Below are 15,105 nucleotides of genomic sequence, written 5' to 3'. Positions count from 1 at the left end.
AAATGAGTGATTAGTGACTTTATTATAGAGGTTGTAATTACTATTAACATAGTGTCACTAAACAAGTGTGTTTTAGTGCTAATAATGAATAAGCCTCATGTCACAATTCAATCATAAGAAGTTCATTTTGGTTTAATGTAAATTCTTAACAAGTTGGTTTAATTTTTGTAAACAGGGATATAAGTTCTATATTTTCCTAGCATTTTTTTAAAAAAAGTGTTTAATATTTGGGACTGTATGGAGTATTTTCAAAGTTACAGCATTTGGGCATCAACAAAAGCCACGACGCATGACTCTGAAAACAGATAAATAATGGTGATGTAATGTAAAAAATTAAAAGCAATTTATGTTTTTTCATATGCTGTATTGCTAATTTGCATATCTTTGTTATCTAAATAAATAATGAATGATCTGTTGGTCTAAACTTCTGTCAGAACGATGGCATTTCCAACTTTCATGTTTGATAGGATTTCATAATTGGATCAGACATTTTATTTTCAATTCTTAAGGCCTATGAAATATGTTGACTTTTATGTCTGAAATAAACTCCCCCCTCAAAAAAAATCTCATATCATTTTAAATTCAGGATTTTGATATTCCAGTTTAGTAACATATTAGATGATTGTTTTTAGAGTGGAAAATTTCCCCATTAATTTGGTCGTTCTAAAGTGGATTCTAAATTGTTATACACTTAACTATCTGGAATTTTTACATATTTGAAATTCGGCACTTCCCAAGCTTTCTGGATAATCAGATCAGCACATAATATATGGCTCTACAAAATTTTTTAAGGATTAGGATTATATTGTATACAGTTTAATTTATATGAACTAAACATGTTATTAAAAAATAAAATAAATATATAAATTATTAAGAAATGCATTTATTACTTTTAAATTACTCAGTTTGTTAAGCAAGAATCAACTGATCAAATTTAGAAACTTAATTAAATGTATTTTCTTTTACAAAACGGCAATAATCTGAGCTCCTGGTATGTGGACAAGGCTAGAGGATGACGTATTCATGATGACATAATGTAATGATCTAAAAATGCTTCTGTAATCTAATGTTTGAGGATGTTTTTAGCATCAAAATTTCAAAATACACGCTGAGTGAGAAACAGCTCTTTCATAATGAAATACAGCAAATCAAAACCATCCGGTACTGTCTTTACACACTAGACATGACTGTTATCATCATGGGCATTTCAGATGTGTAACTAAATAAATATGGGAACAAAAATGGTTCTGTTCAGAGTATTCAGTGTGTTGACAGTTATAATCACCTTTACAGAAACATTTTACTTAATTTACACCTCTTTTGTTTTTATACCCATTGATGTAGAAAAAAAAAATATTTATATCATCCCTTGAGACAGTACACTATGTAGTTCAGAATGCTCTGATATCTTTTCAGGATTAGAGTAAAATATCAAAAACTCTCACTTTCATGTTTGAGAAAAAATGAAAGAGTATACTGCAGTATTTAAATATACTTTGAAGTACTTCATCTAGTATAGGATACTTGTACGATTACTTTGTTTAGAACTGATAATGACTTACTCTGCATTATTTACACAGCAGTAATTACATTTGAATATATCTATATATGTCATGCAAATTTCATGCTTAATACTACATTGTCTATTACTGGTTTCACATATCCATGATAATTCTTGGACCATATTACTCTTGGACAGGGAAGAATTACTATATACAATTAAAAATAAAATTTTTCAACTGTATGATTTTAACACTTCTTAAACTGAAATAATTTACATCAGTATGGCGCATCTTGCTTTGTTAAATATATTCATGTAAAATTTTAGGCATTTCTATGAAAAATATACTAAAAGTTTCAAAATTAAAACTTTTAATTACTCCTCTTTATTTCCAGTTCTGAATGTTCAGTTTCATTAAAAAAAGAGAGAGAGAGAGAGAAAGAAAGGAAAATATAAAACAGATCTGAAGTGAAATTAACCTGATCCAACAAAGGGATCCAAGACAAGATCTCCTGGTTTAACACAAGCCATATTTGCCATCACTAAAGATAATAATGGATCCATGCTAGTATTTCCAATGAATTTCCGTGTCTTTAGGTTTATTTTCTGACTGATGTGTCTCTGTCCATCCGCAACCTTTAAAAAAAAAAATAGCAAATGTAAGGATTTTTTTTTTTTAAAAGATAAAAATTAGAGCTTATATTATTACATAGAAAATACAAATAAGGATTATTAAAAAACTGTTTTCATAGACTAATACATAGCAATTTTCTTTTAGTTATTAAATTATAAATATACTAAGTGTGAATCACTACTATAAAATTATTCCAGGAAAATGGAATAAGATATGATGCAAATTAACAAGAAAAAATATATGAATTACTACTGCATGATTACTTAACAATTTTAATTTTATCCAAGTCATCATGAATAAATGAATGAAAACATCATATATCATGAATAAGAAAACTAATATTCTGAATAAGCACATTAGCAAATCATGAATAAAGAAAACTGACATAATATACAATGTATTTACAAAAGGGAGTTATATATTTTATTTTCTTAAATACTGATCCTAAATACATACTTCCACTAAACTTTCTCAAGATAAGATATAAAATGGGTACTTATGTATTAATGCAACCACCTTTTAGCAATTTGGAAATTTTTAACAGATGAAAAGGTAAAAGTTACTTATTAGATGCAAGTTGGTGGTTTTTTTTTTTTTTTTTTTTTAAATTCTCAAACTATCTCTATTTATTGAAAGTCAGCAAACATTATGAACATATGACAGGAAAACACACATCAGCAATTTAAAACACAAATTTTAATTATTACATAAAATTATGCGATACATTTAAAATATAAAAGACATTTTTCACGAAACTGTTCTACATTTTTGCTCTGTTCTTTTCCCTATGTACACAGTGATATGTTTTCACTACAGAAAAAAAGGAAGGGACTGCAAAAATCCAGCATTGGCTACATGCTACCGTATATGCTCATGTAATGCCCGCACGTTTTTTACTAAAATTACATCATGAAAATGCAGGGGCAGACATTACACGGATCGTTCAAATGTCACGCTTTTTCTGCTGAGTAATTTTGGGTGGAAATTTCATTTCAAACAGCCAAGTTAAGTTCTAAGTGGACAAAAATAACATAAGAAATAAAAGTATCAAATTTAATGTTGTCTAATAGCTACCTAAAATTTGCAAATTCACTTTCTCCCATCCACATATATAATATAAATCACCCCGCTTACGTTATCAACACTTGACGCATGTTAGTTCGAACAGGAGACACGAATTAAAAAACACTTGCAATTTTAATGTTTACTTTTACATACATTTGTTGGTTCTTTTAATACTTTGCAAACATTTTTTTTTTTTTTTTTAATCTGTCCTGATGCACTGTATGAAAATTTTGGCTGTTATGTCCACATGTGCGAATGCAAAAATCTTTCTGTTGCAAACAATAGCATAAAAGTACACAAGTAGACAAAACAAACACATATTCTTTCTTTAGAGATATGTTAAAAATACATTTTAAAGTAAGAAATTCTTTAGTTTTTGGTGTGCGGACATTATGTGGGTCACATTTTTTTTACATAAATTTTGTCTGTAAAGTTGGGGTGCGGACATTACATGAGTGCGGTCATTACACAAGTGTATATGGTATGTATCAAATGCAACTCAATATAGTTCCCTTTACCAATTGTGTCAAAATACTAAATTACCTGGAGAAATTTTACCATCAATTTTTCCATTGCTGACAAGTATTTTTAAACTGAGTTTAAGGCAAAAAATATTGTAAATAATCTACAAAACCATTAGAACTTAGAATATAACAATAAGAACACATATGAAAATGGTGAGGATGTTTCACTGAAAGACTGTTATCAGTATGGTTGCTTAATGTTTATGTGCATGATTGTCAGAGTTTGGCACACTCTGATAATTTGGTGACTTCTACTAAGGTGGTTGCGATAATACACAAGTTCCACAAAATGATTTAAAAACTGCTTCAATTCTATAAGTGGAAGAGACTGCTCTAAAAATAAATCTAACTTTTTATAATCTCCTAAGACAGTAAAACTTGATGTTAGTACAATATTTATTAAAATTTTAACTTGCTTTTATTGCTAAATTTAATTTCCAATTTTAAACTCCATATTTCTAAATGCAGAATTTGGACTCAGATATACCTTATAACTATAAGTACTTCCATCTGGACAGCTATAAATTTAATAATGAAGGTTGTTTCACAGATAACGCCAACAAATTACCAAAATGAACAGTTTTAACTTTTTATATGCTCCCCAAATCTGTACTTAGAAGCTTTGAATTAACATGCAAAAATGATACAAGTCATTCATAAGTATCCTCATCTATCACATGAAAATGTATAACATATTCTTGACTAAAACCACAATGAATATTTTGCTAATTCAAATTTGTATATTAAAAAGTTATTAAAAGAGTTAGATTTTATTTTCTATAAAATTCTTCTACCCACAATGATGAAGACTTTTACATAAAATCCTCTCCCTTATTTTAAGATATTTTTTGTAAATAGAAATTTATATCTAGGACAAATTTAAATAATTACAGCATGCAGCCCTTTTTCACACACCAAACTACACATAAGCTTATTACATAAAGAGTAAAGAATAAATTAGTATTTTTACAAAGTTGATTGCTTTGAAAGAGCATTTTTGTTTATGAAAGGTGCAATTGTAATTTTTAATAAAACTTACATAATAAGGTTATTATTTAAATTAATCGTTATTTATTATTTCAGTCTTTACTATAACTCCTCCACTAAAAAAAATTTAAATAATAAATATTTCCTCACTAAAAATTTATATGAGTTAGATAGCATTTAAGCTAAGTTTTCGGAATTTTAAGAGAAAGCATGTTTCTTCCTCTCGAGGCCACATTACTTTTGTCATCTCTGATAAGTTTGTAATTATTCAGCTTCCCACTGTTTGCTGCCAACATTTAAATTGTTATGTCGGTTAGAGCTTTGAGCCAACTTTAATTTAAATTTAACTGAGTAGTCTTTGGCTACTAGTCTATGTTTTAACTTAAATTTGACTGTTACTTAAGTTGTATCACCACAAGTGGTGTTTGATTTCTGTGAGACAAGATGTGCATTTATATTCTCTGTTCTGTTAAATAAAAAAGGTTTGTTTAAATCTTTTCAAGGTTCTGTAATTATCTTCAGACACAGAGATAATTCACTTCACACTTGTTAGGAGTTTGAAACTAGTTTATGATCCCAAACAAAGTCAAACTCTATAACATGAATAATGAGACTCCAAGAAAAGGTAATAATCATATCTCATATCAATAGTAACCTAAATATATAAAAATGCTTCACATTTCTTCAAAGTGATGTCATTATTTTGACAATGACTGTACAATTCCTGAAAACTGCTGACAAAGTTCCGGTATCGCACGGCACTTGTTGCATAGCTTGGAATGCCTGGAATTTAAAAATATTCTTATCCTTTTAAGGGCTTATTTCAGATATGGAAACAGAAATATGCTGGAGCAAGATCAGGTGACTACAATGAATGATCAAAGACTAAACATCTCTGTATGCCATAAATTGTTTCATGATGAGCGACAAACGTAGGCAAACATTATCACAGATAACTCAACCCACCTTGGCATATTCAGAACATTGACAACTGATCCTTTTCAATAAATTTGTCACAACATCTTTGTATGTGTTAACATTCATTGTTGTTCAATGCTTCAATTTTCAATGACTCTCTGTTTTCATCACTGTGAGACTTCAAGCAGCATCTTCAGTGGAATCCTATTCATTCCAAAAATGTTTAAACCATTTATAAGTGTATTTTGAGGATATAAATGCATTTCTGCAAATCTGTTTCTTAACAGAACTTTAAGTCCATTCACTGCTCCATTTTACAACCACTGCTACAGCTCTGTATGCTAGAGAGTCACTAATACAAATTTATAATACCTGAGTAACATGCTGAGACTTTTTCAAACACATTATATAATATCATTTCCACACTTTATCATTTGCTCACTACAGATATGCATATCTTATGATATCATTCACTAAGCTTATTGTCATATCTTGTAGATAAATTTAATTAATTTAAAATTTGGTTTAAAAATATTCCTAAATTTATATACATAGTCACAGCATTAGAGATACATTACAAACACCAGAAGTTTTCAAAGTAAATTAAAGAATACCAACCGATTTTCCAACAAAATACTCGGAAAGAAAGTTCCGAAGTATGATATCAGTCAGTTTCATAACACTCCATAAAAATGAAATTGTGTTCAGGATCCCATACTATGACATCATTCATTTAACCTTATAGACACATTTCAAACTTAAATTTAAATTAATTAAAAAATATCCTTACACTTATACACATGCCTATAGCATCAGAGACACATAACAAGCACCAGAATTTTTCTAAGAAAATAAAAAAAATACTAACCCACTTTCCAAAAAATATTCGGTAAGGAAGTTCTGGAGCATAATTTCGGTCAATTCCATAATACTCCATAAAAATGAAACTGTGATCTGGATCTTTCAGCTTTATAGGTCCCTCAAAGTTTAAAAATGCTAATTCCTGTAAAGGAATGAATTATTATTGTTAATTTTTTTCCATAAGAGGTCATAAGTTTTTAAAGTTCTGGCATAACTTATCATTTTGGCTGTAATTGTATGGCCATGTGATTAAAATAGATCGCTATATTTTATAATTTCGTAGACCTATTACGCCTTGATTACTTTTTCTAGGAATATATGAAAATACAAGTGCAAAACAGTGTCACATAACCTGTGACAACTTCTTCTTTAGGTTGGGTTTATCAGGCACCTCTGCTAAACAGCATTTTGTGACAAGCGCATCAAACCCAATGCTTCCTAGCTCCATTTGCTTGGGTTGCCTACTTCATTTACAAAATCTGAATCTATCCACCTGAGCCCTTTACTACAATTCAGGTGAATAAGAAGTTGGGGTAAAGCCCACACTGCTTTTTTCCCCCCTATTTTATTTGTTATCAGAAGTTCAAGGTCAGTAGCCTGTTAGTGAGATAAAAGTTTTTCAGGATGTCCCTCAATGAATACAGCTAGCTTGATCACCATAAGAGCCTTCCTGAAGGTATAACCTTCAGGTCTGTATTCTGCTTCATCCTTTGAAATTGCCTATTTTCACCTTTCCCCTTGAGTTTTTCAACCCAAGTACCTTTCGCAATTTTCAATTCTCAGGCATCTTTTTTTCCCTTGTGCTTCGGAGAATCTCTTTTTGATTTTATCTAGAGAGGCAGTCATGCTTTTAATAGCTTCCTGCCCTTCTCTAGATGTTGATTGAGTATCTTGAGTAGAGGACTTTTTAACAAATTCAATGAAGGATTCATTTCTGCTCCTTCAATTGATTTCCTCTGGGCTTCCTCGTTGTGAGAAGATAGGTGTACCTCAGAGGTTTGGCTTGCAAAAGCATAATCTTAGTTATATTGTCATTTTCAGCCATATATAACTAAAAAAGAAAGTACAGGATAAAAAAAGGTCTACCCAGTAGTGCCTGTTCCTGAGTAAGGCAAATACCGCAGTGTCATTCATCCTACGCATGAGTCGCATAACACCAGGGTTATGGGAGGGGGTTTGCGGCTTCTTAGTTATTATTCGAAGCTATCCTCAGTCAGATAAAGGTGATCACCACCACCTACCAACACACCTGGTACCTACTCAAACCCCAGAAACAACATACATTGCAGCAGCTACTCGGGAGTTCCAAGTTATGCCCAGTATCTTCGGAATTCTGTAGCTAAAAATATGAGACCTGCATTACAGTTCATGGAAGATACTTCAATTACATTCTTTGAAATCTGCTGCTTTTATGATGTGCCTTTACTATTTATTAAAAGACATATTCACTTCTGTAGTATCCTTTCATTCCTGGTGTTTTCTGTGTACAATACTGTAAGCACATATCATTCCCAACCCTACATTACTATGTGATTCCTAGTCATCTGTTTGCATCATACCCTATTACAGATTAGTAACCCTAGAGACACCATGTATCTAATGAAAACACACATATATATTCGTGACGCACACATATAATAAAAAAATTTGAAATGCAACACAGAGTTTGCAAGAAGCAGATGCATTTGACAGTGAAAATCCTGTTTTATAACAGAATACTAACAGATCTTATTCTTTTTCTACACAATTCATTGAACAAACCACATCAAAGAAATACCATTCATGTTTTACAAAATGTGTGTTAGCGACAGAAAAAAATGGAGAAACCAGGGATGAGATCTGCACCATTGACATGTGGGGAAAATGCGATGTACCCAATATGAAAAACCATTTTCATAATTTTTTTTTTTGGTTAACCCTTTGTGTTTTAGGAGAAGACATCTGTTGTATATGTTTTCTACTTCTGTTATTTTGGGAGAATAAATTTGAACGAAGCAGTCTTGAGGGGTGAGGTGTGGTTTGTGCTATGAAAGCCCTAATATAGGCATCTTGAAATTTTTGTGAGTAGTTTTCAGGCAGGAATTTTATCAGTAGCTCGAGTCATCTTTACTTATGGAGCTGCGTGAATTTTTTGTTATCACTTTTTAATTCATTCCCATTTATTTTCAATAATTGTGTACATATTTTTTGTGTATGTATATCTTATAGCTTATTTTTCTTTATTGTTACTATTAATTGTGTTTAATATTTTATTATGAATTTTCCATAAATGGCATGGAGAGTTCTAACTCTTTTCAAAGCTCTAAAAGTGCTTCATGAATTACCCTCTGATTCTGAATTAGAGCATGAAGACAGCAGCAATACTGAAATATATGCTCCTGAATACTGAAATATGACAGCAGCAATACTGAAATATATGCTTGTGTAATCTGATGATGATACGTCGGATGAAACTCATTTATTTGATGAGAAGGTTAATGATCCATCTCACCCAGGCCCCTCTACGCAACCTCAAGTTTTTAATTGGAATTCTAAACATATTGTTGCACGGAACAGAAACCGCACAAAACAAGTTTTGTGTTCAAAACCTGTAAAGTTGGTTTGTGCTTCTATCAAAAAGGTGTAACATGCTTTGAACAATTTCACGAAGCTAAGAAATAAAAAAATTTGTAAATATTTTTGTATATAGGACTTGTGTATATACATATAATTTAACTCATTTATCCATATATATTCAAGAATGTTGTGTATAACCAGAAAACCATGCATACAGCCATAATACAGTGTTTTTTTCATTACTATACAAAAGCTTCTACTCATTTCTGTGCTTTACTGCAATGCTCTCTTAGTCGCACTTTTAAAAGCTCTATCGGCGCAGTGTTCCACCTCATGGAACACCCACAGATTTAAAACAGTAAGTGCAATTTTTACAAAATTTTATCTGTATACTCCTTTAGGCCTAGAAAGGCTGCACACAACTTTTTTTTTTTGTTGAAATTCCGACTTTAAAATATAGTGCGCCACAAAGGGTTTAAACATTATTTTGATTGGTTAATTTTAAGTTTTGGTTCATGAATTTGAAATTATTATTCTCTGAAACATCATGTAAGTGCCTGCATTATTAGCATTAAGTATCACATGAGAAAGATCAAATTTGAAATGACATAGAAAGACTAATAAGCAGTTACTATTTTTAACACAAAAAAGGATAAATAACCCAATCAAATGGACAGCCAAGGGATTGCAAATTAAATCTAGATTTTTGTTTTACATACTTTTTATCTCATATATATGTAAAATATAAAATATCTATCTTCAAATAATAAATTAATAATAGCCCTTCATTTTAAAAACAACAAAGCAATAATTTTCTAACTAAGCGCCTGCAATTCTAAAAAAGATCTATCATCTAATTTCTATTGCATACTTATCAATGAAAGCTGAACCCAACATCTGGACATTAATCTGTCATGTGATCTGAAATGTAATTCGGTATAAAAGGTAATTGCAATTTCCTCAATTGTTTAAGAAACGTAAGCTGTATAAAATTGTAGGGTGCATAGTGCATCCACAGTGATGATATACATTATCAAGGAATAAAATTATGTGTGGAATTTACGGTTATGTCTGTCTTTGAGTGTCGTTTTTCTAACTATGCAGTAAAGTCTCTTCAAGTTATAATACAGAAAACCATTGTCAAACTGTTACAACTTACTTTAACCAAGTCATCTTTTACAATACGCAGTCAGTTCAAGCTTGTGAAAAATGATCCCTGCTTGATTGAACATTGGTTTACAGAATTAAATTGCAGATTTAAAAGTACTAAATTGTTTAGCAACATCAAGAAAAAAAAAAAAATGACAAAAATATAGTTTTGCTCTGGTTTTCAAGTGCTTGGACTTGCAATCTAAGTCTGCTTTATAACTAGTGATCATTTAAGTTGGAAGGAAAAAAAAAAAAATCACCCTTCTTAATATATCAATAAGTGGTTCAAGGTTCTCAGGCTGGTATTTCATCTACATTCGCTTTCAAATATGGGGGATCAATTTTCATGTTAACCTTTAGTCTTTAACTATTTTATTGGCTAAATTAATTGACGATCTCTTCAGATGTGCAAAAAAATTAGAATTATGCTACCGATTTTAAAATTTTGCATCTAAATTTAGTGACACATTCCTAAAATTGAATTGTATTGATTTGAGAAAGCAGAAAATACTGTTTAAAAAATGACTCAATATTTTCGATACGATCTTTAATTTACAAATTTTGCAAGTTTATTTAATGTTATTTTGTAAATGTCATATGCTAAATGTTTTTCAATAACATGAAGTAAGTGATTTTTAATTAAGTACTGCTTTGCAATTTAGAAATCTAATGTTGTTTGTATTAAATTTTAAAAATTTAGTACTATTTTTACGAAAATTATGAAAATTTTATGATACCAAAAAATTGTTTTTTCCTATTTATGTTTTACATAATTAAATAACGAATTTTAAGATTTATATTTATTTTATTTAGGGAAGGTTACTAAAATTACTGTAGTAATAATTAGAAATGAGATTATTGTTTAAAAATTTGAATTTTAAGAATTCTGAATTATTATAAGAATGAAGTAAATGTGTGTGTGATTATGGCAAAGCCTTGAGGGCTTTCTGCCTAGGGGGAGGGATGCCTTCGTGAACGACTTTCTAAGGAAAACTGGCTTGTATACATGGTACACATGGGAAAAACCACAAAAACGCACATGCAGCCAGCCCGTTCATGGGATTCGAACCTCGGACCGAACTACCAGTGTTTAACAACTTACCGGTTGAAATCTTGGCCACTGGTGGGCCTCAGATAAATGTGAAAAATGAGTTAATTTTGAAAAACTGATAGTTTAGAATATTTAGTATAATTATGATGAATATAAAAATTATTAATAATAATAATGAGGGAATACATGTTCAAAATACAGGGCCTGTTTTTACCTCTGTTATTTTTTCTTTTACCCTCCTCATATAACTGAATACAGTCAAAAGTCGTCAATCCGGACTTGTCGGGACTTCGGCGATTCTGGATTATCGATTTTTCCGGATTATAGATCATCAGTTTAAATCTGGTAAGATGGCATGCAGAAATTATAAAATTAAAAATATGAAAACGTAATTTATGAAATAAAGAACAATTATGATCTAAAGGGTATCAAAATTTACAAAAAGAAAAAGCTTAATATTTATTTGTTTACTTTATTAAACATTTCTTTCAATGTAAGTTGTTTAAGTTGCTTCATTTTATGTGATAATACTTTCTCTTTAATTCTACTAAACAGACATAATTTCTTGTTTAGTTACAAAGTTCCGCTGTTCGAGTCCTATAATTGCTGTGTCGAGAATACCGACTAATTTGTCAATCAAAATTTTTTTGTTTTCAATAACCTCTGTATCACTTTCTTCACTATCGGAAGCGAATTATAATGATGAGGAATGTAATTTAAATCATATCAAAGACGGAGTACATCGAGATGAAATACTACATTTAGTAAGGAATTATAAGCCAAATAAAATAAAAACATCTGCCCTGGAGATATGGATAGTGCTGACAGATCAACTTCCAATTCATTGCGGCGTCGTTTCCCTCCCCCCACAGAGCAACGTGAAATTGATAAACCTATTTAGGAATGATTAGATAATCAAAAGATATGCCTTTATCCATTTTTTGCCGCAATTCCACTTTCTGTTTAATGGACTTTGAAACATACTTTCGCTTTGTAGATCCTTTACATATTAGTAAATATATATTGGAAATTCTATTTGACATAATCTAAAGTTCAAGCTTACTTTTATAAAATTGCTCTAACAGTCTGAAAAAAATAATAAGCCAGATCCAATTCGAAGATTAAGGAACAATACAATCTGCAACATTAACTGAATTAGATAATTTTAGCTTAGCTTATACCGTCCGTTATACATTAAACGCACATACATATGTATTATGCCCATGTTCACACGCATATTCGCAGCTGTAAAGGTCTAACGAGCACACATAAACGCCTATGCACATGCGTCCCGGATTATGGGTGTCCGAATTAACGACTTTTGATTGTATAAACTTTGAAGGCTCCCACCTTATAATTTTTTCATATAATTATTTTTTTATAGGAGATATATGCTCCTATACATATACATATATATATAAATGGAATGTTCAAAAGGCCAGTTTTCTTTGAACAAAGAATGGAGGTCTTTATAAGGAACTGCCAGAGCAACACTTAACCGCTGTTAATATCTTTAACACAAAAAGGGGAAATAAACCAATCAAATTGACAGCCAAGGGATTATTGTATATTATATCTAGATTTTTTATTTATATACTTTTTATCTCATATATATGACAAAAAATGCATGTGTGTATACACAAAAATACCTCACATAAAAAGGGAAACAGGCTTGAATTTATATTACACATAGGAAAGACCATGAAACCAGCCCAAAAGTCTAGACTGAAATCTCAGTCAAATTGCAAATGTTTAACAATCTTATTCACTTGGCCTGTTAGTGTATGTAAAGATGAAAAAAATTTTGATAAGATATAGGAAAGTTTAAACATTTATTTCTCTAAAATATATTTCATTCTTCAAGAATTTCTCAATTATAACTATAATTTGTAATAATACTCTGAGTGCAATAAATTTCCCAAAAGCTAGAAAATGTGCACACACAATTATTACTTTCACTCAACTATAATAATGATATAACATAATTAATTTCATGTTATTATATACAATGAAGAATATTTAATTGCAAATTAATCATAATAACTTGCATCATTAATTTTGGTTATTACAACAATAAATTACATAATTTAATCACAAAATTAACATATTTAAAGTATGCATAACTAATGCAAGATATTTGTCTCATACTTTTTTCTGACTGCTATTATTTTTGTTTACTTTATAGTTAAGAAACAGAAATTCTGAAAGAATATGTCAGAAATTAAGAATATATTAATAAAGCAAAAAAATATCTATAAAATTGTTTTTTTTTTTTTTTTTTTTTTCTTTTTCATTTGCTAACTATCTGCAACCTTACTAAAAAGTCACAAAGCATTCACAAACTGGTTGGCAACTTTGGAAAGAAAGTTTGTTTGGGCATCCTTACACCTATTTCAATGATGCTGCCTTACATCTATCTCAATTCATTTAGTACTGCCTATTTTTTCTATTCTCAATTTTCCATAGAAAACATTTCTTGGAGGTAATTACTCCATTCAACAGTTGTATTTGGGAATAATCTCCAAATACTTTTTCTTTTGACACACTCAAGCATTATTTAGATCTTGTGTATGCAATTAAATTTATATTCAACAGGTTTTAAGAATTTAATATTTTAATTAGCAATTCTTAAAGTTTAAATACATACAATTTATATTATTATCCTTTAGTACTTTTAAACTGAAAAATTAAATTTATATTCAACAGGTTTTAAGAATTTAATATTTTAATTAGCAATTCTTAAAGTTTAAATACATACAATTTATATTATTATCCTTTAGTACTTTTAAACTGAAAATAAGAAATAAAGAAGATAAGTAAAAAATCCTCTTAAATATGCTTAAATTTACATTGTGAAGAGTTTAAAATAATTATTTTAGAATGAAAAAAAAAATCATATAACAAGTCCAAAAGTTTATTTGATTCAAAAACTCACATCAATTCTTTGAACTTTGTAGTCTTTATGCAGCTTTTTTCCAAATGATTCCACCATTATTCTAAATGAAACATCTTTTGCACAGTATGGCTCCTAGATATGGGATAAAAGTCTTTTACAAAGGCCACTAAAATAAATATTTTTATTTTTCACACTGATGATGCAACCACCACCAAAAAAGTATAAAGCAAAATATAATTTTAAAAAGTATTCTCATATATAGCAATACACCACATGACTTCCCTGTACGGAATATTAAATTATACACATTTTTTTTTCCTGTATTTCCCTTAAACTTACTGAATTGAATTAAATCTTCTTTAATAATAGCACATAAACCACAACAGAATAAATGAACTCTTTAAAAATCATTAACCACTGCGACACTCTCGCGCTAGGTTTACTTTACAGGATTACATCTCATTCATTTTATAACTTAGAATGCACAAAAATTACAGCATCTGAAGACTATCTAATCGATGCCATATGTTCTTTTCAAATACTTTAATAAATCCAAAGGGATGTATAAAAGAAATTAAATATAAAAAAGAAAAGTTTTTCACAGACGATTCAGCGCCACCTATCTAATGCACATGCGCTACTATTCTCCTCTGTCCGCAACAGACTGGCGACAATATTGCTGCTATACGAAACACTTATTTGATTGAATTTCATCAGAGATATATATCTCATTCAATTAATTCAGTTCTCACCTCACAGCAAAGCAAAAATACATAAAATCTCAAAATATCTTCATTAAAAATTGAAAAATAAAGCACGAAATAGAGTTAAAACAATAAAAATTTTTTTTTTACAATTAAAACTGGAGTTTTTATGCAAAAACAAACAATTCGACTAGCAGGCACCAAGGCAGACTTTTTGGTGCACAAAAATTATAGTTTTGGTCCCAATCGGCAAAAAGAC

General features: G+C 29.9%; 1 protein-coding gene across 3 annotated transcripts in view; it reads right to left on the bottom strand.

The window, feature by feature from the left end:
* LOC118182509 (tRNA (guanine(10)-N(2))-methyltransferase TRMT11) overlaps positions 1-15,105 on the bottom strand; it is a 51,017-nt gene that overhangs the window by 16,895 nt on the left and 19,017 nt on the right. For 2 of the 3 annotated variants that reach the window (XM_085811994.1, XM_085811995.1), the window contains 3 exons: positions 14,182-14,274; positions 6,498-6,632; positions 1,981-2,137 (listed from right to left, as the gene is read on the bottom strand). In XM_085811994.1, the coding sequence (XP_085668120.1) occupies positions 1,981-2,137; positions 6,498-6,632; positions 14,182-14,274 (385 nt within the window). The remainder of the gene's footprint in view (positions 1-1,980; positions 2,138-6,497; positions 6,633-14,181; positions 14,275-15,105) is intronic. The other variant, XM_085811996.1, reaches the window with a different exon arrangement.

The sequence above is a fragment of the Stegodyphus dumicola genome, chromosome 2, assembly GCF_044657685.1.
Source record: "Stegodyphus dumicola isolate Sdum_Otavi_A_Nest chromosome 2, ASM4465768v1".
Taxonomy (NCBI): Eukaryota; Metazoa; Arthropoda; class Arachnida; order Araneae; family Eresidae; genus Stegodyphus; species Stegodyphus dumicola.
This window is presented reverse-complemented; position numbering and strand designations above follow the sequence as displayed.